This window comes from Watersipora subatra, chromosome 9 (genome assembly GCF_963576615.1).
Source record: "Watersipora subatra chromosome 9, tzWatSuba1.1, whole genome shotgun sequence".
Classification (NCBI taxonomy): domain Eukaryota; kingdom Metazoa; phylum Bryozoa; class Gymnolaemata; order Cheilostomatida; family Watersiporidae; genus Watersipora; species Watersipora subatra.
In genome coordinates this window covers 53,418,275-53,443,717 of record NC_088716.1, presented here as the reverse complement: position 1 = coordinate 53,443,717, position 25,443 = coordinate 53,418,275, and the positions used below count along the sequence as shown (strand labels likewise).

Below are 25,443 nucleotides of genomic sequence, written 5' to 3'. Positions count from 1 at the left end.
GGCTACTCAATTGTAACACGGTGTGTTATTTGTTGTTTACTTGTGACACATTCCTTCAACTTTATACAAATGAATTGCTGACAATGTGTATGAGGTGTGATCTGCAAGGTGATACTTTACTAGCTAGTGATATGAAATTAAAATATTACTCATATAATCGAGTAGCATAAATGCTGTAATAATCAGCAAGTCCCTACTGATTGTCTGAGATGAATTACTTTGCTTTTGATCAACTAGTTAATACTAGATAATACATGTTTCCTTATACTGGTAGAGGTGTCATCAACTGAGGAAGAGAGCTTGCTCAAATCCCCAAGTGCCATTATGAATCTACATGCATGTTTCTTTATTAGTAAGCATTATGCATGTAGAGAGTATGCCATGATAAAAGGCCGGTTGCCTGTGAATTGATCAGGAATGTGTGGCCAGCCGAGAGACCAGTATTCTTCAACAAAAATGCGTGTCAGGTGGCTGTAGAAAGCCCTGGAGAATGCATGTCAACTCAATTTAAATACAATATAGTGTCTACTTATCATGTAGATTTTCTTAAGAACTATTACAATGCAGCCAACCAGAGGGAGACACTGGCCCCACTTTTAAAACTCTTGAGGAATCTTTACAAGGTGTTTGGCTACATTTGCAATGCCATGGTTGGTTCACAAGAGCGACAGTGGGTGCATTTGGTGTGCAACTGATCCCTCTAGGCGGTCAATATCAATGGATGAGCTGCTAACAATTTCACAGGACACGCATATGTACATACATATCATAATGCCTGATTCAGACCTATTATATGTATGGCGTGAGAGGCGCTGCGCCCTGATACGCAAGCTTTACGCAAGTGTCCGATTGATGTGAACCAAATAGTTATGAAAATGCGCACAGCACACTCCGCAAGAGCATTGTCCTGCGTGGTCACATGATTTATTCAAAAATATTGGTCTAAACCAGACATAATCTTTTGTAAATCCTCACAAGGTTCACAGATTTAGCGGCATTTAACCGCATACAAATACAAAACAGTTTTAAGCCAACCAGATAGTAGCATATATAGAGGTTCTTTTGCTATGCTCTATAGAATACATTGGTTAAGATCGTTTGACCAGTATTGCAACAATAGAGAGCAATTTAAAGAATTTAAATTCTTTAAATTCAAGATTTAAATTTCTTTAAATCTTGGATTTAAAGAAATATTAAGTTTTATGAAGGGGTGCTATCGATAGCGCTCTCTCAAACAGGCTTGTTCAATGATTGGCTGCTCATTACTCATTTCCAAGCTGTTGAAACATTCTAAATACCAGCGAGCCGTGCAAAGAGGTAATATAACTTATTCACAACAACTGTGTTATTAAGATTCGTTGATCAAAAAATTTAAATAAATACACGGGTTGTTAGCAGTCGCGAAATAATTACATTTTGTTTTTTGAACTCTTACACCTTTTAGAGTTCGTTCCCCAAACCTTCACACTTTGGCTTCCTTGTGTTTCGATCAGGGATTTAATCACCCGGTCCACTTGATAAATTGCCTAGTAAATTAATCAAGCTGACAAACAACTTGTAGCACCATTATTAACGATGTTTATTTATCACACATGCAGGTTGGATGAGCCTAAAGTTTGACTGCTAGACTAAGATCAGCCGGATTTGTGAAAGCTGAAGAATTCTTGGATACGCCACCAACCAGACGTGATTACCAGCCATTGTTTTGTACTTGCAATATTCTAAAGGTAAGTGGTGATTAAAATTTATAGATTGAGTGAGTAATCCCTTGAAGACTTAGTATGATGTCTGCATAGCTTACTGAAAGCAGAGATTGTGCATGTTTTTAAGAGCCTCTGTTGTACAAACAGTATCTCTGTGATCTTGGCTGAACATGTCTGAGTCACAGGTCCAGTGGCAAGGGTACCACAACAATTGGAGACATGTTCAGTTGCAAAGAGCAATTTAAAATTGAATGTCATTTTTTGGGAATTGAACTCCAAAACAGTTGTTGGTAGGGCAGGCGTTCTAGGCCTCTAACCTACAGCTGCTCCATTAGTTAGGAATTATGACTAATTACAGCTGGAGCTGATTTGGTTTAACAGCAACTAGAAATGGTTAAGACAACAATAGGTCCAAAGCTTTCAAACTTTCAGTATGCACTTTATACATATACAAATATGTATGCAGTACACTGACAATTCCAGAGCTTATGTAGTGATCCCTCAGGCTATAAGTAACTAGCTCTAGCCGGCTCTCAAAGAAAAAAACAGCTAATGGCAAAAACAAACATTACAGAACTGCCAGGTAAGCCCCACCTTTCCTTTTCACATCAGTGTACAGCCGTACAATGCTTATATAAGACCTTTGCTGTAGTAAAACCAAACTTGTTAGATATGGTGATAAATACACTAATTATATATACAGCTGCATATCTCTTCGAATAACGGAAAGAACTAGTTTATCTTAGATAATGGTAAATAGAGCAGAAAAGAGATTGCTGAAATTATTTACACACGTGACAGCAACTATGTATACGCATTTTACAAACAAGGTTGTGGAACGGGCAGCAAAATTAAAACCCAGAAGTAATTTCCTTGTGAGACAATTTGTAACCATTTGGCAGAGCTTACAGAATAGCAGGCACATAAGAAACACGGGTCTGGTTGTGACAGCTATAATGTAATTCACTATCTACCGAATAACTGAAAAATGTTATTTCCTGGCAAATACATCATACAATACAAATTGCCGCACCGTTTACTGGTGCTGATGCCTTTTAAAAACTTAAGGTCGCTTGGTATATGTCACGCAAGCAGATCTTGTCACCAATAGAATTCTACCTACATGTAGCTATTGTTAAGAAATTCAAGCGTGCTGTTGGCTATCGATACGAGTAGTATTATATCACTGTTGCAGTGATATAATTTGCACTGATTTGCTGACTTGACAGTCAGTAAAATCTAACAATAGTTAAATTTTTGTTTTCTAACTATCCTACCGGTTTGAAAAACGACTAACCAATAGTAACTAGCTACATAATACAATTCTTTATTTAATTTACAGAAGTAAAAAATAATGAAAAAAGTGATGTGATTATAGGTAGAAAATAAACCGTTTTTATTTATTTTTTTTTTTCTACTAGCTTTTCTACTCATTGTGTGTTCGCTGCCAGGCATATCTTGTAGTAATACTGGCATGATAGTTGAACTAAGGAGTAATGGTGGTAGGATGCCTTCCCTAACACCACCAATGGTCTTTGAGGGATTTCAACCACCGGTATTTATTAAAATAATTAAACACTACCAAATAGTTGGACAAATCTCTCGTTATCAGCAGCGCTAAAATATCAAAAGAGCCCGAACTTTTAATGTTTCTTTATATATAGCCTACATATACAAAATATCGCACAGCCTGTAATTAAAATGTATTTCAACAGCCTAAGGTGCACAATAGGAAGGCACAAAGAAAAGCAAATCTATAATTGGTTTTGGCACAGATTCAAGTGTGACAGTTGTGACTGTGTAGAGCTGTTAAAATTCCTTTTTCACCTTTTATGAAACCCTTTCATAAAACCATGAAACCTTTCATGAAATCATGAAAGGTTTCATGAAAGCACTTTCAATTAAAGGCTGTTTTGATGTGCAACAATATGGGATCATCAACATAGACACATCATACATATATAGCTCATGCACCATATGTAGGGCAAACAGACTCTAGTGAATGAAGCAAATTAAATTTTAGTAAAATTGCATACAATAGGCAGTGTTTAATAAAACTTTGCATCGCCTAAATAGAATGAATCAAGTTAACTTCTTCTGCAAGGATTCTTCCTGACGGTTAAAATTTTTTTGCTAAATTGACATCCAATTTTTATGCATGTCGACTGTTTATTATGTAAAATCACTGAAGATTTTAATTAAAAAGGTTAATTAAAAAATTAATTAATATGCATATGGCATTTCGATTACATTGATGCAGCTCTCACAATTTTATAAGAAGTATGATAGCTTTTCTTTGACTAGGTACACAATTATAGTGGGCGAAAACTGAGTCATAGAACCCTCATTGGCAGTGGGTAAGCATATGCCCCATGATACAGCAGTTCAAACCATGACCTTAAATCCTTACAACTGGTTAATATTACTCACAGGCTATGGTGACCGATTGACCGGCCACTCGCCCTAATAAGCAACATGTTCAATGAATGCCAAAAATGTGCTTATTTGAATCACCCATCAGGGACATCGGCTAATTCACTGAGTTCAAGTTTATGAATACAGGCAACCCTAAGTAGTTGTCTACCGCGCAGCTTCATTCAATGGCAAATATTTTTTGCACACACGCAGCCAAGAAGGGTATACATAGGGAGTCAAAGAGCACCTTAAATGATCACTGATGTGTGCTCAGTGCTGACACACAAGGCAATTGTTGCAAAGCCATTTTAAAAGCCTGGAGCCATTATTAATAGTACTATTCAATGAATCTAATCTCAAGGTTCATTACTGTTACGCCACGATACTAATACAATTTGATTTTGATAAATGAACAGAGACATTGATCAACATTTTGACACCTTGAACGAATTTCTCTTGACTCAGTGCCCAAAATGAAAGCGCTGCGAGGTATAAAATTTTTATAGTATTAGCTCACGATACAATTGATTACATGACAATAAAAGGCTATTTACTCACATAATACCCCTTAATGCAAAGAATTCAAAGGCTTCATCACTTTTATGTAATATCCTGTTACGCCAGTGAGTTTATTTTGGCTAATGTAGGGGAAGGCCGTACGCCTGCACACACATTTCTCTCTGTTCACAGGTTTTATGCTGTTCATCCATAGCATTGCTGAGCTGAGATGAAAGCGACGTGCATAACAAAAGGTTGAGTTATTTTTGTCCCCTTTTTCTGCCATATTTACGATCGATGTTAATTTTTAATTGTTTACTGTTAGAGTGGAGAGGTTAGGTTGAATATGTACGCTGCTTATTTGATACTCGCAGTAAGATCGGTGATGCCAGGATTTCTTCTATTTTTAACCAGATAACCAGTATGTAGGTGTTTAAGAAGCTGGTTCTTAGAAACCAGATAGAGTTTTGAGACCAAATATTTTTAGCGATCTGGCGAAAGGCACGGAGCATATGTGTATGCAGTTTGCATGAAATCAGTCAAAAATGTGGAATCACATAACATTTACGCAGCCTAATGGACACACAGACAGACACATAATGAGATAGTGAAATTTATTCATATAGATTTGATCACAAATGACGCAATAGGAATTGAGTTACTCATACGTAGAACTTTAATAAGAATAGTCTACTTGCACGAGAGGCTTTCGCTCAAGGTAAAAAAGTTAAATATTCAAACAAGCGTGAGAGAGTGTAGCCAACCACAGAGCGAAGTGCAACTATAACCTTTGCATGGTTGAGTGGATAAAAGGAGTACAGGTAATAGGGTAACATTGTTCTATGACACTCAATAGCAGGTTGTCTTTCAACATGGATGGAATAGTAATGCTCACGCGTGATCTTTCAGATCTGAACCGTGAATACTCAAGGTCAAAGGTAAGAATTCCTCGTATATTTCACCTATAAATCATGATATTCTAAGAAAATCGTATAATATCCTATGGTGGTTTACCAACAATGTGTCAGCAAATTCTCACACGACCAACAGGTATTTTTTATGGTATTAGTAAAAATGCTTTTATTTTGTAACACTGAACAAACAGCAAGGCAATTTAAGTCAACACAACCAGTTAACTGAAAGGCAGTGGTTTAACAACATCAATCACATCGCTTCTGGCCTTCCTAAACATATGCTAGCTGTTTGCTGAGCAACCTGGGTAACCTGTCAACTCTCATCTCGCAATTGAAATTGGAATTTTATGCGCCTGCTACGAACTGCCTAATGCGGTAAGACCAATAGAAAAGTGAGTTATAAATCGATCACTATCATAGCATTGCAATAGAAAAGTGATATATCTGTCAGCATTTTAAGTTTTCCTTTTTGTTTAGTTGGAACCTCCAGAATTCAGTTTCATAAACATTTGACACAAACAGAAAAACATATATTCACCAGAATGAGAAACTATAAATTACCGCCTTGCAAAGTTACAATCCTCAAATGTTTAAGATCTCCTGAAGAAGTACGCTAGAGATGTGTGGCAGGCAGCTCAACAAAAGTTTCGTGATCGCACTAACATCGCTTTTAAAGTTAACAAGAAGTCAATGCACTTGTTCGTGATTGTAGCTAAACATTCAAAAGGAAACTTAAGTTTCACGGTACTAAGGTCTTTCAGAAAGGATCTCACTAAATGAAGTTACAATTCTACCCAGCCTGTATCAACCAGAACGCTAACAACTTGCTGACAAGTGTGCTTAAATGCCCAAACAGCTTGAGCTACCAGCATATTAGAAAAGTATTAAGAAGTTAGATGGAATGTTGCTTCTGTTTGTTTGCAACTGACTATCGTTTAGGAGTTATCCTTTATCAACCTTGTTATAGCCAAGTCGTAGTGGATATTGACTGATTGTACTGACTGTCTAGACTCTAGACTATTGGCTATTACATAAATCACTCTCTTACATATTATAAAACTTATTAGGTTAAAATGCTAATAGTATCTACCCTCAAGGATTGTGTCAGCCATTGATTATCTTTCCTGTATCGCAGCGAATTGAAGTATCAAACTTAAAATTAATTACATTCTTGAATAAAATCTTAAAAGTTTAAAATACAATATTCAACTTTGAAAATAAAATTAAGTTGTAATGAAGTCAAGGGATAGTTAGTTAAAGTCTAACTCCGAAAGGCACCGCGTTTGGCTTTAAAAAATGTTTATGCTAAATCTGATATCATATAAGTAACATAAAACAATAGCCCTTCAGTAATAAATTGGTAAATAGTAAAAATAGCTATACTGCTCTGATGAAACTTTTTCAGGTTTTTTGAGCTAAGTAGTTGTTAGTGCAGCATTACACCCTGCTTACAGATAGTAGATTTTTTTTGCAAATCACAACAAAAAATATTTTGCAAAACTCACTAAGGATTCTTCTAGTTATATATTGGATAATGACAATTTTTCAGAAAGGTTTTTACTGTCGCAACTACCGTGCCAATGTAAGCTCATTGAATAACAAGCAAACACCAACCTTTGGGCTTTGCTGACTGCTGCCAGAAAGGAAATCAAGCTTTTAGTAGTTCTTTAAATTATGTTCGCTGTCATTCGATTATCCGAAAAAAAAACTGAATTTCAATAATGTTGTTTTTTTAAATGATCTTAGCCATTATGAAGCCTACGCCATCGTGGGAGAGATGACTCATCACAAACTGTATAACCTGCGCTTGACCTCGCTGTAGTGGTTGCTAATTGCTCTCGATATTCCTCAGCTGTTACCCCATGAGATATAAAACAGTTGAACTAAGGTTTGGTCTAATGTTTATGTCATCTCCTTTCAACTCTTACGCAGTCTCAGACATAAATCAGTCACACCAATTTATTAGGTCAAAATATGGCCGTGTCAAGATATTAGCACTAAGAAAAACTCCCAGCACAACTGTATGAAGAGGCTGGAAAACCGCAAATGCAAAAATTTTATTCACAAGTAGAGCCAAACTGATTAATCTAGTACAAAGCGATTTTCTCTTTTTTGCTTGTCACAAAATACTTCCTGCAGCCTTTGTTGACTTTCACAGTTTAATGTCTAGCTAGCTGTCTTAAAACAACCCACCATTTTGATTTCGTGGTAAAATAAATCAGCAGCTCAAATCTTATGAAATCTTGTTTAAGATGAAACCTTTCTAAAAGTAGTTCATGTAGTTCATACTTTTTGTCAATAGGCCAACAATAGGGAAAAAAAACATATTATAGCACCTGCTAAATGTGTCACCTGCTACATGTGTCATCTATTATGTCTGGTAAAAGTAAAAAAATGTTATAATATCTTATCAATGCAATGACTCAGAAGTGACATAATGGTTTGGATTAGTTTGCTGCTTTTATTTTAAAGATAATCTTTCCCAAAGTTTTAGTAGATTTTATCAAAAAGTATCAAAGATGCTTTTTCATCATTTGCAGTTGTTTTTCACGTTGGAGGTGTTTTGACTGCCAGTATGTATCAAGATTAAATTCGACAAAACCTGATTGCGGCTGAAACGCTCAGATCAAACGAAAGTGTAGTTATGATGTATATAGTTGCGAAGAGACCGGGCAGATCAGAAGCGTGTAATGCTGTAGCTAGAATGCAATAGCCAATAGCAACTCTAGCAATGATATCAACAAGTGACGCCCATTGCAAATGTAATTTTCTTCTGAGTATTTTTACCACGATCACGTATTGTCAATTTTAATTTTGAAATATCCTGGCAGTCAGACCATCTTAAACATCAAAAACAATTGCAAATGATAGAAAAATATTAATGCTTTTAGATAAAATATTTTTTAAACATGTGCAAGCAGAGCTTTTACTTTGTTGCACTCTCCAGCACTTTGCTAAAAAGTGGAGATCACACGAACAGACATGAATGAATGAATTGGGTGCCAAGATAGGCAAGTGAGCTGAAAATCCACTTGGGCTTGTCATAACTTGTAAATAATGATATCCTTTATGCATAAAACTGTGCAATGTTGTGAAGCCAGCATTGACAGCGTACTGATTGGTCTCATACCCTCAGTAACTGACAGCTACGCTGACAGCTAGTTACAGACTGAATAACGCTTTCACACTTACAGAGCTTGTCTGTCTGCGGAAGTTGCAACGGTGTTTGTACATAGATTGCCGCTTTTCATGAATACGCTGTTGCGAAATCAGTTACAGTACCATACATTGCCAATAGTTAGTAATTTGCAGCCAATAGTGCGTTAGTATGTAGCGAACAGAGTCTTACTTGACGGTATATCGCTGTCTTTCCATGGATGAGCGTTATTTGAAAGTCTGAGAACTCTTTATTTATCTAAATATTTTAGCCGTGTAAATGCTGGGTTTTATTGGAATAAAAGCTTTTTCAGTGTAATGTTCAGTTTAAAAAAGGAGGGGACTTTTTTTGGTATATTTAAAGAAAGATGCTACATGATGTGTTATGTGACTTAAAGTTGACCAGAAAAGGCACTGAGAGATATTGCCAAAAAGGCATATGCACTGTTTGTGTTTTTGCCTATTCAGAAGTAGGTGCACAGGCTAAACTACTGTTAATCAAATAGCTTTTTAGTTTTGTATTAACTTTTCAACATTTATTCAATACATCAATTATTAACAATATTCAGCAAGGAGTAACAATTACTAACGATACTCAACAAAGAGTGACAATTACTAACGATACTCAACAAGGAGTGATAATTACTAACGATACTCAACAAGGAGTGACACATTACTAACGATACTCAACAAGGAGTGATAATTACTAACGATACTCAACAAGGAGTGACAATTACTAACGATACTCAACAAGGAGTGACAATTACTAACGATACTAAACAAGGAGTGAAAATTGTTAACAATGGAGTTTATTTGGCTGCTCTTTTTTATTCAGCTTGTTTACATCAAGCTTTTAAGTCCTAAAAATGATGCGAAGAGTTGAATAAAGTAGCAAAAAATATGTGGACAATGAATAAGTTTTGTTGGTATTTAAACCATAATTGTCACGAACAACTGTTATTGTGTTTCCTAAGTAAATCAGACACGCTGATTCCGATTTTGTACCCAAAATAAAGATTAGTCCACTAACCTTCAAAGTCATTTAGGCTTTTTTAAAGCGTTTCAATATCCGTTTCGAAAACAACACAATCGGCATTACAAGCTCCGCCCATAAATATGTGACGAAACCTAGCTTTTTCAGAAATGGAAGTTAGGAATGTTTAGTCCGATTTAGAATAATAGAGATGGTTGTCTTAAAACCCATTATTATCTAAATCTAGCCTGTAAAATAATTTCAGTTTTTTATGAAAAGGATATTAACTATTTAAAATTGCTCGCAGCTTGTTACATGACGTTTAAATGGGCTGGACGCCAAGAAAAATGAGCTCAAAAAGCGCGGTTTTATCACAAGCTAGCGTTGTTATCGCGCTTTTTAAATATGCAATGCTAAATAGCTTATCTACCTTTCAGAAAAGACTGATATTATTTTTAAGGCTGAATTTAGATATTAATGGATTTTAAAACACCCATCTCTATTATTCTAAATCGGTCTAAACATACCTACATAACTTCTGTTCCTAAAAAGCTAGGATACGTCACGTATTTATGGGCGGAGCTTGTTATGCCAATCGTGTTGTTTTCGAGACCGATATTAAATCGCTATAAAAAGTCCTTCATTACTCTGAAAGTTAGTGGCCTAATCTTTATTTTGATTACAAAATTGGAATCAGCGTGTCTGAATTACCTATTAAATACGATAAAAGTTGTTCGTGGCAGTTATGGTTTAAAGTTTTATACTGAGTAATAGAAAATTGATACTAGTTTACCATTTTACCTTCTTAGCTTAGCTTTTCAATAGGTTTTTATGTTTCATCTAAAAACATAATGTAGAGAAGCTTTTACTTCAAAAACAAAATATTTTGTAAATAACATTTTAACGACTCAAAATATTAATGAATTAAATCTTTGATCGATTACATAAAAATGAAAAAAGTTTAGTCAAAATAAATGGTTGGACATGACTATTGGTTAATCCATTCTTTACCTATTACAAATGGACTGCTACTAAATATCACGGATGAAATCGCTAAAACACACAACCTAATGTTTTCAAATGAAATGCATATTTTATGAAGTTTAATACTGTGTAATTGCTTGGGATAATGTAAACACACTTTTGCAAATATCTATGATTTTATCATTAAGATTCTTTAGACTAGGAGGCAAGAAAGCGTGAGAATTTCGATAGCTATGCTAAGCCAGTTACATATCATTTAGCTAAAGTAATTTGTATTGCTCACACCTCATTTAGCTAAGTGATATTACTGATATTTAATAGTCTAGTCTAGACATTCACAAATAAATACAATCTGGTGTAATCACTGAACCCTAGCAACGAAAATATGCCAACTATCAGAAAGCTGTTCATAGCGTCTTTTCTCTAATCTGAGCATTATCAACATTCCCATTGGATATTGTGGCATAAAATCCTAGAGACAAACACTGCGTAGTTAAAACTGTTATCTTTTGTTAAATAGCCTCTTCAGATTTTTAATCTTGTGTTACGCTGTCTGTTAATTTTCATGATTTCTAATTCTCCTCTATTATTTGGTTTCGGCATCTGTGTTACAAGTTTCAATATTCTGCCTAAACTATGTCCAGAGCATTCGTACTTATCCTTTCACGCATGTGACCAACATCGTTTTCTACTTCGTAACACCAACATACTACATCCACCATTGTATGTTTCAGTTTATGAACTTTCTGTGAACACATCCTTCAAACCACTATCTGAGTCTTCCACAATACTATTAGATTACCAACTTTAAAACATGTCTGTTTAACTCACTCAATAATTCTTGATTTCTGTCTTATATTTTTTTGCATTAAACGACAAACATTGTTTTGTTGATAATTACCAGTTATATACAGTGTACGTACCTCAACTTTTGGTTAAATAAATAAGGGTAATAATCTACTGATTTGTTGGTGAATTGAAAACTAACATTAATTTCTGTCCTACTGGTTTGAAAAATAACTAGCCAACAGTAACTAATTACATAGTACAATTCTCTACTTAATTGATTTACAGAAAAAAGAAATATTGAAAAAAGTGATGTGATCATAGGTAGAAGATAGACTGTATTCATTTTATTTTTTTGCCTTTACTAGCATTTCCCACTCATTGCGTGGTTACTGCTGCCATCCATATCTTGTACTAATACTGGCATGATAGTTGAACCAAGGAGTAACTATGGTTGGAGGCTCTTCCTAGCACCCCTAACATCACAAGCTAACATACAAACCACCGAACTGCGCTTGTTGATTGATTTCATCATATATAATATAATAATTAAATGCTTAATAGAAACTTGAGTAAACTAAGCTGGTAGTAGCGAAGAATAATATATCCTGTCTCATTAGAAGTTATCTCCTCGCATCTACCCATGTATGCGCTATGCCTGCATATTTACACCATAAATATCACTTGCAAGCACTGGCCTCATCACGCTACTGTCTAGTTGAGTGCAGGATTGGCAGGCTGGTCATTTGGGATTGAACTAGTCAGGAGGTAAGTACATAGAAAACCTAGTGAAAAAACTCTCATGCATCTCCAATTTGAGAATGGCGATAGATGTACCGTAGGTGTAGGTGTGAGCGCCGGTATGGTTGCCACCTAGAAGCCAGTAACAACTGTCTTTAAAATGTTTTCCAACTCGCAAATTTAAATCGAGTCAAAAAAAGCGCAGTGTCAAAGATTACCGAGAGTGTTATTGAAATTCATAGATATACTAACCAAAGAGCTTTTGCTGAGACTCTGAGAGTAAGGACTTGGAATATAACCTGCTAAAGAACTGGCAGGTTCACATGCAACAGGGATTTATAACTTGGTTTGAAATTTTGATACTTTTTAACAGATGGGGTGCAACCAAAGCAGTGCTGTCCAGTCTAATGGCATTAAAGAAGAGCCTGCGGGATCAAAGCAGCATGCTGATGAAACAGAAGAAAGCCAAACTCTTGAAAGATTTAACAAAACACTGATGACTCGCCTACAAGCCATTGCAAACGGTATGCTGTAACAATGCACATTGGTTCTCACTGTTTCTGTTTCTCTACTTACTAAAGTTGCTTTCCTCATGAAGGCTATTTTACTTTAGCTGTTAGAGAGTTTTTAAAACCAAAAATTAACATTAAAACAAATTAATTACATATTACATAGGCTTAAATGAAAAATGAGTATGAGAAATGCGTTTGCGGGTTGAAGAGGTAGAAACTTGAATGCTTTCTTCAAAAGAAAGAAAAGTCATTTCAGCAACCTTGCGGTAAACGTAATGGTGGGAATTTTAAAGAGTGTAAGCTATCGATCGCACATCTTACCTTTTCTAAACCATAGAAATTTGTTTTACAGTTCTTAGTCACCCTGTTAGATTACATTCACCTAAGTTTGTTACTATGTCTGCTAACCCTTAGTCAAAACATAACAGTACAATTGTTTGGTATTACACTGAAAAACTATCATCATGAAAGCAACTCTTGATTCATGTGATTTCAATGATAGTTGTAAAAAAATGTGGTTTTGAGCTGAGCAAAATCTGTAACCTTTTCACCTTTTTCTCACAAGCAAAGCAACGTGAAGACCTACATGTACTTGTACTAGCTTTGGTTCCACCAAAAAGTTTCTTTTAGGCTTTATTTCGAACAGCTTGAGAACAGAAAAATTTTCCTACTTTGCTATTTGACCTTTAGATCTGTTGATCAAGCTAAAAGTTCCTATTTATATAACTCCAAAGTTTTTGTGAGAATCGGTGTGTCCGGCTATAGCTATTAAAATAGTCGAGTGAAAAAGCCACATCGCAGGACATTCGATCTCGGTACCTTCGTTCCCTACACGATGTGCTAAACAATTGCGCTATGCGAGATTGATGGATTCACCGGGCGATATATGTTGCAATGTGGGTGAAAATATGCATATCGCTCTGCGTTACAGCGCAATGTCATTTTACATTTGCTCTCACCGCTCTTATTAGTAAGTTTAGTAATATTAACTTACTCAAATTGACCATTGGCAATGTGCCAGGCTAATGGCAAGTGGCAGGCAACTACATTACCCGCCGCTATTTTATAAGCTGTTTTTTTAATACCTGTGCAACACGAATTCCGCTAATCCCGCTATAAAGCTTACTTTTGCAGTGTTTTCATGTTTTGAATGGGTTTAGAGTTTTCCCGCTAGTCATAAATTCGCACCCTGCCGGTTTAATGGTTCGAAGTTGCACTAAAGATCTTTTCAAGATTCATGATGCAACCCTTACAAAACTTGCTAAGGGAGACTCGCTTTTGGGTCATGCACACTTTTCAACTCATACGTAGTCAACTAATTGCACTAAAAAGTAATTACCATATTGTTATATGATCATCGCATGAAAAACATATAAATATATTAGCATGTAAGTATAAACAGCATGTGAATATTCATGCTAAGACAAAAAGTCAAGCAGAAACAGTAGTGATTAGTAGAAGGTTTTCATAGCAGAGACCCTGCTGTGGTTATGGGCAGAAGTGTGCTGAAATTTTTGTCACTTACACTGGGGAGGGCTTCCTGAGTATTATTGATTCTAATCTATCAGCGGTGAGCGTTTTTATGATGTCAAAATACTCTCACAGCAAATACCTTCGCATTAATTCAGCGAAGCAAAATGGCGTCCAATGCTTTGATTCGACGATTCAGAGTGGAAGCAACTCTGAACCCATTCGAAACGTGGAAATGCAATGTTTTGTGACAAGGCAACAGATATCAGTATGACACCACAATCGATGAACAGATTGGTAACGTTTAACTGCTCATTCCTGTAGTTCAGATTCTATCTATATTGAAATATGTAAAAAACATTGTCATAAATTGTTACATCTACCCTTTAGTTGTCATATAAGTGTGTGACTACCACCTGGTTGAAAATTGTTGAAATGATAACGCTTATTTAATAGGCTTGAGAAGACCACAAATAAAATAATGATGTTTTATTTGAGTTTGCCATTTTAAACTTATTATAGTGAATAAATGTTAAGTTTGTACAAAGTATCAAAAGATGGCATTGAGCTAACTCATGCGTCGATAAAAGAAAACAAGTTTGTGTATCATCCCTCTCTTTCAACTTGCTTGTACTGAACCCTGGCTTCCTTGTTCATGCGTGTCAGTATCAATAGGAATTTGCCAAAAAGTAGGACATTTTGAAACTGTTACTAATTATATCTAAATCTGGGCTAAAACTGCTACAATTAATATGATTTTAACAAATTCTAAAAAAATTATAGAAAAATGTGTTTTTGAAAACAAAATGATAAAATTCCTCATTGTTGTCTGGCTTAAAGTCATCAGCACAATTATAGTTAGTATCACATAATTCTTCATCCTCATCACTAAAACCTGTATTCAAAACCCGAATCGTATCAAACTTTTTGGCTATACCGTTCCACTAAAACTATTATAATAACGAAGGAAGTTGGTAAATTTTCAGTCTAATGCTTTATGTAAGAATTAATTTGATTAGTTTGCGCTGTTACTCGGAAACAGCATATGTAGACCGAGCCATGTGAATGTTGGTGGCCGTCAGGGTCCAAAAGATTAAAGATTACACATTTAATTTTGGAGTTGCTGTCACTGCAAATATTCATCAAATCAAAGACTTTCAACAATAATTAAGCTTTTAACAAGGACATGAAAGCTGCTTTAGCGCCTAACCAAGCAACAAAAACAAAACTTGCTAATACCGCTATTTTAAAATGACTTAAGTGATAATTTTGGTACCATCAAGTCACCATGCTACCAGTTCGTAGAAACCAGAAAAGCTTGTGGAATGATTTGGCATTGAGAATGAAATTTTCTACATCAGTAAGGGCAAAGATTGCATGTTTCAGATCCACCTGCAATGCCGAAGCCACTGGTTGAAGGAGACCCTAGAATGATGCTTATACCCTCTTTGTTCAACTGTGAACAGACTCTGGCTGAGCTAAAGGAAAAACCATTGCCAGCTGACAGTGTCCTTATTGTTACATATCTCAAATCTGGTAGGTACTTTTCAAAACTAGTCTGTATTTCCTGTACGTCTTTTACAATAAAGCAACCATGCCCTAAATTTGTCTTGTATAGGGTAAACGCTGCAACATTGAAAATAAACGAGGTAGCAATTAACGCAAGCCAGATGTATGTACATTATAATATTTACTCTTCGTTACCTAGTGAGGTTAATCTGGATTTAGTAGCGAGTGTCGATATGTCATAATATGGTAGATTGGATATTAGCGGTTAATGCAAGATAGTTGTATTTCAACAATATACAATATTATAATGCTGGCCTTCTCAAATTTGTTGTTTTCATGTTATTAGACTCTGTTTTTTGTTGCCTCCGCTGTTATGCAAAACTTCACAGCCAGTAACTTGTTTTGTCTTTTAACATAGACAATTATTTATCAGGATAAGACAGCTAAGGGTAGTTGTTTGGGATACAAATTATTTATCAGGATAAGACAGCTTAGGGTAGTTGTTTGGGATACAAATTATTTATCAGGATAAGACAGCTAAGGGTAGTTGTTTGGGATACAAATTATTTATCAGGATAAGACAGCTAAGGGTAGTTGTTTGGGATACAAATTATTTATCAGGATAAGCTACCTAAGGAGAGTATGTTAGAAATGTAAAATCATTTATCTGGATAAGCTAAGGATATTACCGTATATTTCCGCATTATAAGCTGTTTCCAAAATAACAAAAAAATTTCCGAACTAATGGGCTCGGCTTATACGTATGTAACATTGATTAAAAGCAAAATAATGGAATTGTGCCGACTTAATCTCAACAAATTACAGTTCGAACCTTTATTAACTCAAATTTATTAATAAAAGTAAACAATAAGAATGGTTATCGCTATCATTAACTCATTCGCTACCAAATAAAGTTTTTACCGAAACAAATATCCGGTAAAACAAAATATCATACATTAGCGCAATAAGTTGTCATAATATCTGATTAAATTAATTAGCCTAAAATTTTACATCATCTGATGCCATAAAAAGGCCACACATGTGTTACAGAATCAGTTCATACACTTTTTGGTCCTTTTTGTACTATTGTGGTTAACAAGCATATTACGAGTCAGATGGGTTACTACTATTACTATAGCCTAGCATCATTATTATTACTGTTAAAAATAAATACTCACTATCACTACTACTATTGCCCAATAAATTATCATTAGAAATTCATTGATCTAAATTTGGTGAAACCTGTGTAGCTGTAATGAATCTGATCATTGCAAAGAACAAATATCTATAAAAATGTGTTTCGCAAAGTGAAACTGAGGTCAGCCAGAGATTGTATGAATCTCTGGCTGACCACCATGAATCTTACCACCATTTTTATAGTAGTAAAAGTAATATTCAACTTAAAATAAAGAAAAGGACAATTTTCCATGTTTAATTATACAGCAAGCAGTTTTATATTAGATGTCATTTTGATATCATGAAGTATTGTAAACACCTCTCTTGCACCTATATTTGCTGCTCACGTAGGCAAAGGCTTTCACCACCAGTTTTAGAGTAATCCATCAGTGAAATAGTTGTGAAAGACGTGCTCCATTCATTATTATTCTACTTTTAGTTCTTTCTCAACCTATCACGCATTCCTCAAGAATTCTACACCTCAAGAATGTTATTATACTCACCCCTAGTCAGAGATTAATAACCTATATATATATATTGTCTCAGTAAGCTCTCACGCAGCTCTACATAATAAGATAACTACATGTATGTTTCATTCACTAATCTTGAAGTGCTATAGTGACAGCTATACTATGTTCTAATAACAACCCGCAGGCACACACTGGGTCTGGGAGATAGTGAAGATGCTACATAAGAGGAAGGCAACAGCTGATAATTTGCCAAAAGAAACTGCTCATATGGAGATTCTCCCGCCAAGTGTCATCAAAGAGGTCCATGGTAAAGAGTTGCAAGAGTATGTTACACATTTCCCTATGTGGACCCTACCAAGCCAGAGCTACAGCGGCAGAAAACTTGGTTAGTCTGTAGCCTATCCTTCTGTAGACAGAGTAATCACATGAGATGCCGAGTAGTAACTACTGTTGTTTACTTCTGTAGAAAGTAACCTTTTTAGATACAATGAAAGTTGACCAGAGTTAATTTAGAGTTTTGTTGATTAGTTTCAAAAAGCAACAACTTTCAAGATTTTTCGACTTTCCACCAACACGTGTTTCATTCTATTAAATACAATCTACTTGAGAATAAAGCGAATTTTTTGCTTCAAACAGTTTTTTTATTAATTCAAACTAAACAAAAATGCTTTGCAATAATTTATGGCAGGCGCAGACTACCAGATTCTACAGTTTTTGTCCCTTGTTAATGGCATTGCACAAAAACTTGCCAGTTCACTTGGCAGTACCACCCTCTATTTTACCTCTTGTACAATCTCACAATCCTTTTGGTTGCTATGGCTATAGTGGAAGGCTTAGTACCTGATAAGGTAACCTATCATTTATTACTTCTTTTTCTGTTAGGCTGCATATTTGAACATGTATTTATTTGCTTGGCTTTTCGCAAAACTATTTTGCAGTAGTTAACAAGTAGTGGCAATCATACATACCTGAGAGTGAACGTAGTTGTTTGGTACAAATCATTTTAAATTTTGTAAATCGTCCCAGCATTTAGAGAAACAAAGTACAGATATTTTTGCTTGAAACTTGGAATGAAACAGTATATGAGTTATAACACAGCTGAATACGCATACTCCTTACCTATGAATGTCCACATCTGTGGTCTATTATGTCAAATGCACCTGCCATCACTTGCCTAAAACTTCCTACAGTATTTGACAAAAATAAACTTACCACCTGTGGCATTTTCTTATAAGTCTATGAAACATACTTATATTTGACTTCTGTTTTGCCAAAAATCAATTAGTTATGTTATAAAAATAACACTTCAAAAATCTACAGAATTTCAGCAGCAGGATATTATAACAGTTTACAAAATGTAAACAACCTCATGTTTTTACTAAAGATAAAAATTATTATTTTATATCATATAACTGTTTGAAGTCAACAAGACTGTCTAAATCATTTACAGGCCTTAAAGTGGAAGAAGACAACTCCCAAATTTTAGAGAATGTTCACACCATTCTTTAGTGATTTTTAAGTCTTACCGGACAACAAATTTTAGATTACTCAGAATATAATTGGATGCAAGCTAATTGTCCTATGCACAGCGTAATACCAAATAATTCTCTTGCTCCCACTAAGCAAGACAATTTGCTGACAGTATATTAAGTCATAACTGATGCTGCCTACCTAATTTGCTGTCTTGGTAGTAAAGTTCTTACTACAAACAAACTTAGTCTTATGTAAACTTGAACAATGTAGTCGCTGTCAAACAAAGGATAATGGCTGTTTTAAGTCCTTCTAGAATGTACACCTAAACAATTGAATCGTCTAAAAAATTAAGTTGAAACTAATATATGAGTTATGATAGCAATAAAGATACACGTGACTAAAGTAATAGGAATAATAAAGTTATTTAGCAAAGGATAGAGTGATGTCAAAATCAGAGTCATAAATTATTTTAGAAAAAAATCCAGTTTGTGACACTTTCTTCAATTTGTCCATGTTTAGCTTTGGTCATATAATGGGGTCAAATTTTCTTGGGAAATAATTTCTTTATTTGATGGATATCCTAACAAGCATGAATGAAAAAATAAATTTATTTTTCTAGCTCGTTAATTGCAGTTTACGTCTATCGTAACCCGAAGGATGTCTGTGTGTCACTTTACTACCACTACATGGCCATGTCGAAAGCGAATCCAACTGGATTTCCAGAAATGCCATTTGAAGCATTCTTTGGGATGTTTCTCGGACCACCTGAAGCAAGTATGTATGTCACTTATTAACCCGTCGCTTTGTTATTAAGCGGAACGCATTTTACGATTCGACAAAAATAGATACTCATTGTTCAAAACCTTCGACAGCTTTTCCTGCAGCTCTAAAATTATTTACCTGCTCAAGGCTTACAAGGACTATAAATTTATATTCAGTCTGACTAGTGATTTTGCTGAGAGTTGTTTTTCCCACAAAATAAATGTTAAATGTTCAGGTCTAAATGACGTTTAGCTAAAAAACTATGTTGAAACTCAGCTGCACCTTACTTCACATATTTTAAGGTTTAAATAATTAAATTTGGTAATACATGTAATTAGATATTGACACAGCGCATACTGTGCCATAACATAAATCTGATAAGTCAAAATCAATATTGCCTTTATAGACAGTTGACAGTGTTATATGAAAAAATCTAACGTGTGCGATACACAATATATGTAAATCTATTGAAATTGACTGTCGACACGATTAGCATTGAAGCATAATAGCTTTTAGGTTTCAGCGCTTCAGAACATAAGCGCATTTACTTGTAGTTATGTAGTTGTGTTTCCTAAAAGGTAATATATTTTACTAGCCACTAATATAAATGGTGAAGAATGCGTATCATGCCAAGTTGTAGAACAGTTAAGCAATCTATCAATTTGTTATGTGTCAGTCACTTCCAAATCCTTTTCGTAAGATGTCACATTCCTGGTAAGTTAATGTGTAATCATTCATGTTTATTATTAACTATAAATTGTATCACTTCTCTGAATAGCTAATTGAGTTTGAAATATAAAATAAGTTGCAAGCGTGGAATATCAAATCTCTCAATTAAAGCAGGTGAAATGACAGTCAAGTTGTATGAACAATGTCTACCGCTACTTTTATGAGTAATTCAAAGCTTTTTAAAAGCCAAAGATAATTTTTCACACCGTAGTGTATAACATAAACAGCCATATCTCGGTAGTTTAAAACATAACTACATGTGTAGCCAACAGTTATCTATGTTTGACTCCCTCAAAATTTACCATGTTTTCCATCCCTCATCATTTTTAACCTACTCCAGTCATATTGCTAGTTTTTTCCTATTTTTAAATATTGTGTTAATACCAGAGATAATTAGTAGGTCTATTAATTAACTTTTAGGACGCAAGAGCATTAATTCATTTTCAACCAACGCTGATAAATGGCTGTCAGATATTTATGTGTGCTATCTGTAGTCAGATGTGTCAGCGTATAGTCATGTTTATTATCATGTGGTCTTTGTGTTATCATGTCATCAGCTGTGTCAGCATGTAGTCAGCTGTGTCAGATGTATATTACTGTAAGCCAGGTATAAACCAATATTTACTATAATAAGAGCTGTGTCTGTCTGTCTGTTCATCTGTCCCAGGTCAGAGTGCAAGGTTAGATTAAAAGGTTGCTTTTATTCAAATTTAATGGAATTTGAACTCTTCACATTAGGTTTAGCAGCCCAACAAGAGCAACTGCGTTAATTGACCGCCTTGCAGCATTTCAACATAATTGTAGATATACTAATTCTCTGTGCATTATTGGCACACCTGACCAGCTCTCCCGGCACACTTAGCCACTGTAGACTGCCAGGGTATAAGTCTTAATAGTAGACTACTACTAGACTAGAATGATAGTAGTATATTTTCAGGATTCAGGTGCAGACAAATCTAAGGAGTGAAATACTAGACTTCAACGGAGTTAACTATTATAGTTTTGGCTTTGCATATGTGACCTCCATGCGTCACGTCTTTATTCGCGATTTTTTCCGTTTCAGATTTTGAGAGTTTTGGCTGACGTGCCTTCCAAAAATTTGCAATATCTCATGAACTACTTAAGCTAACTCAAAAATTCAAAATGCTTTAAATTCTCCACAAAATTCTGCATCTGGCTGTGTTACTAACTCAAAATCTGAAAATCCCTCATTTTTGTTGATTTTCACATGAGAGGTCACATATAGTGATTTTAGAATAGTAAATACTATTTTACTTAGTTAAAAACCTTAAAATTATCTTATACCTGTTTATATTTGATGAGAAAGTTCTTGCTTTTTGTAGATTTGATGGGCACTTGGTTTGACCATGTGGCTGACTTTTGGGACAACTTCAGAAGTAATCCTGACATCCTCTGTATTCAGTATGAGCAGATGATTAAGGTGGGTTCTATTGGAAAATGACCTCTTGCTGCAATAAAGTAATCCTCGAATCTTTACAAGTGTTACAAATCAAGCCTGTGAAGTTGTCATTGATTTGATTAGCAAAATATGAAGACTAGAAAAATCTTATTTGTTCAATTTCGGTGACGTATAATAGAATGAAAGTTATGATTATGAAATATTCATTTTTATGTTGAAGTCCATATTTCATTGATGCATGCATACATTGTTAAAAACAAGAGCCAAGAAAAGTAAATAAAAATTGGATTAATGTGCAACTACAGAGTAGAAAAGGCTAAAGATCCAACGATAGAGCAAATATACTTGCTGACTGCTCATTATGCAGCCAATCAGGTTTCTTAACTTGACTATATTTTTTATGTTAAACTCTTTTAAGAGACTAAACTTTATCATTTCTATTATTATTATTATTACTAGAATTCTATTATTACATTATCTTAGCAAGTTTAAATAATAATCTTCACAAAGCTGTGCAACATGCAATTAGAAACATACATGTAAGAGCGCTGCTGGATCAAAGGTTTGAAGAATTTTATTGCTTTTATGCTTGATGAGTGGAAAGTTGAGATGCTTTTTCTAATGGAAGTGAAGCAGCAACTTGTTTTTAGCATTAATTTTCAGAAGTAAGGAAATCGTTACTAATTTATCTATTAGCTCACCATGAAACCATGAAATGAAAACAATAAAAGCAGACTTGACAACATCTGTTACAAGACACGTATACTTTTTATCAAGGCCAACATGAGCCTGTTGTAAACTAAATACCAAATTAAATTACTGTAAACTGCTAAGCACCATCATCTTTACTGTTTAAAAGCCATGTCCATCTGTCTGAAGCCGTGGAGAGTGGGAAAAAAATTGTGTCACGCACGATTCGAACTCGTTACATTCGGCTTAGCAGTCAAGCGTGCTACCACCTGTACTAATAATTTATTTTGATGGATCTTGGAATAGCTGTGCACATACTTATTCTCTCTGCTTCATCGGCACATCTGATGATCTCTTACGCCCCGCTAGATTTCCAGAGTGCTAGTTATGCATAGTTTGCTCCTCGATCTAACATAGGTCACTCTGAAACTAGGAATAGGTGAACTATTACTAAGAACTCAGCTAAAATTATCACATAAAGAAATTAGTTGTTGATGTTTTCATGAGTGGTTACTTTTGTGTCCTTTTCATAATGTTGCTTATGTGTTTATTTGGATTATGAAATGAGCTGGTTTCTTGTAGGACCCAGAGGGTGAGATAAAGCGAATAGATGAGCACCTCGGTACGAAAGCTAGTGAAAACTTGCTGAAAGAAATTGCTGAGGCAACTTCTTTCACAACTATGAAGCAAGCAAAAGCGCAATCAGAGAAACATTTGGAAATCGTTTTCAAAGGCACCATGTACAGAAAAGGGGTAAATAACTTTTAATTATGTTATTCATTACTTTGTGAGGCACATTAAAATATAATTTCTGTAGATCTACATAGCAAATAAGAAGCACTGGCTTAAAAGAATACATGGTACGAATATGATTTTTTAACTTTCATATCCAGATCAACATGTCATTGTTTTATTGAAGCTGTAAACAAATAACAACACGATTTTGTGATGTGTAGCACAATAGTATAAGCTATGAGATGGTAAAATGATATTTGGTAGTTTAGGTTGAAAGCTATGGTAATATTTGATAGAGGAAAGTTTACTAAACATGTAGATAATCCAAAGTGCTTTTAGAAAGTGAAATATGTTGATGAAATGTTGTTGAAAAATAAATAGCAAAGAAAGTACTTTCAGCAAAAAATATCAAAAGAAAATTAAGAAACGCTGAATTATCATAGCAAGTTTTCTGATGACTCAAAAAGACTATTCAGCACATGCTCTCTAACCATATACATGTATATGGTTAAAAACAAGAAAAAGATGATTTGGAACACAGGCTAACATTAAGAGTGTTAACTCATTTAACTTTTGAATGTAGCTTTATTTTGTCTCTCAGACCTGCCTTCTTGCAATAATTTAGCTATGTGTGTTAGATTGCTTCAAGAGTGATTAATTCTCAGTAATAGTAAGAACAGGCAACTCTCGAGAAACCTGCAGTTTATATCTTTAATAATTATGTTACATTTGTACGACTATTTGACTCTTAGCCTACAAAACCCTGCATGGCTGATAGTTTGTTTTTTCTTGCTCAAAGTGCAAAAATAAGTGATGTGACGACATGATGTTATGATAGGTTGAGACATAGTGTAAAACGTGGTAATGATGTGATCTCAATGGATGAGACAGTAACTGCTCATTTATTAATGACATGGTCTTCCTTGCATGATCCTGGCCGATTTGCTAGAGCTGTACTGCGATCACTGATATAGTCTGCTTATGACACCGAATATGAAACACGGATTTACATAATGTAGTAAGAAAAAGTAACAGAAAGTTTTCTGTCGTCACTAATATATTACAATTATAGATGACTATCGATTTTTGTCAATAGCAACAGTTGTGATCTGGAGTGTGAGAAATGTAAGAGTAATGGATGTTTTTCTGTTGCTTACTAGAATGATATGTTACTGATGATAAAATGATATGTTACTGATGATAAAATGATATGTTACTGATGATAAAATGATATGTTACTGATGATAAAATGATATGTTACTGATGATAAAACGCTTGTAGTAAACCACTGTGATGGCATTCATTGTAGAAAGTGGGTGACTGGAAGACTCATCTTAATGATGAACAAAATGAGAAAATGGAGGAGGCAATTTCTGCTTGGCAAAGCAAAAGGGCTGAGCCTGTTCCATTGATGTTTGAAATATGAAATAGACAATCACCTAAATCTATACGATAAGAATTTGGAGTTATGACCTAATTAGTGTGGAATTTAATAAAGGGACAGACAACTAATAGTTTCCATTTTAAGTAGTGGTATTCCAGTTGGGGCAGAGAGGTTCGTTGAAAGGCGGTCCTAGATATCTCTCTGAGCGAATTCTTGTTGAATGAAAACAATTTTTTTGTGTGAGAAACTCATGCTTCTACAGGGCATTTTTAGCGTCATACATCCAGTATATGCTATTGAGACATCAATTATCAAGGGCGATACTAGCCATCACATAACATGGCAAAGAATATATTTCCTACAATCAGCTCCTCTTGCTGTATGATAACATATTTTTACACTTCTGTTCATTTATTTATTAATGTTACTGTTTTTATATTTATGCTTAAACCTTTTGTAGCCTAGAGTTTAGGATTACTCCTAAACTCGCATTTGAACTTTACACTGGAAGCATTTTTAGATATTAAATACATATTGTAGCTGTGAGACTCGACTATTGTCATGAAGCTGCATAAAGTACTATACTTGACAGACATATTGCGGCTATATCTTGCCATGCAAATATAAGATATTATATTACATTATTATATTATGATTGTACATCCGGTAAAGTTATCGCACTGTCCTTTGTTTTATAAATGTTGTTACAATGATAAAGTATTACCACAAGGCGCTATTTACTAGACGACAAGTTGCTTAGCTTGCTCTGTTACTATAAATAATCTGGTCTAAACAAGAAGTAGATTGCTAGACATGACCTTTCTCTAAAAACTAAACTATAACGACTATTCAAAAAGTTATGTAAGATCTCAAGCTAATATTGCATTAAGAATCACAATAATGGCCGTTGGAAAATAAAAATATGTTGTATGTATCCGATTGA

General features: G+C 34.7%; 1 protein-coding gene across 2 annotated transcripts; it reads left to right on the top strand.

Moving 5' to 3' along the window:
• Positions 1-1,598: 1,598 nt before the first annotated feature.
• On the top strand, positions 1,599-25,139 carry LOC137404227 (sulfotransferase 2A8-like). 2 transcript variants are annotated; one of them, XM_068090390.1, is made up of 8 exons: positions 1,599-1,727; positions 12,544-12,694; positions 15,539-15,688; positions 17,492-17,692; positions 19,414-19,554; positions 21,615-21,712; positions 22,964-23,134; positions 24,426-25,139. In XM_068090390.1, exons 2-8 carry the CDS (start codon positions 12,544-12,546, stop codon positions 24,540-24,542), a joined length of 1,029 nt encoding a protein of 342 aa, XP_067946491.1. In that variant the 5' UTR covers positions 1,599-1,727; the 3' UTR covers positions 24,543-25,139. The 2 variants fall into 2 exon arrangements, with proteins under 2 accessions (XP_067946491.1, XP_067946490.1); XM_068090389.1 differs by lacking the exon at positions 1,599-1,727 and adding an exon at positions 5,465-5,554.
• Positions 25,140-25,443: the final 304 nt, after the last annotated feature.

Bases quoted from the DNA above. Each gene is read 5' to 3' on its own strand.
- LOC137404227 (XM_068090389.1), top strand. From the start codon at position 5,489: ATGGATGGAATAGTAATGCTCACGCGTGATCTTTCAGATCTGAACCGT. The intron at 15,689-17,491 runs GTAGGTACTTTT...AACAACCCGCAG, and splicing joins TGTTACATATCTCAAATCTG to GCACACACTGGGTCTGGGAG. The intron at 21,713-22,963 runs GTGGGTTCTATT...GGTTTCTTGTAG, and splicing joins AGTATGAGCAGATGATTAAG to GACCCAGAGGGTGAGATAAA.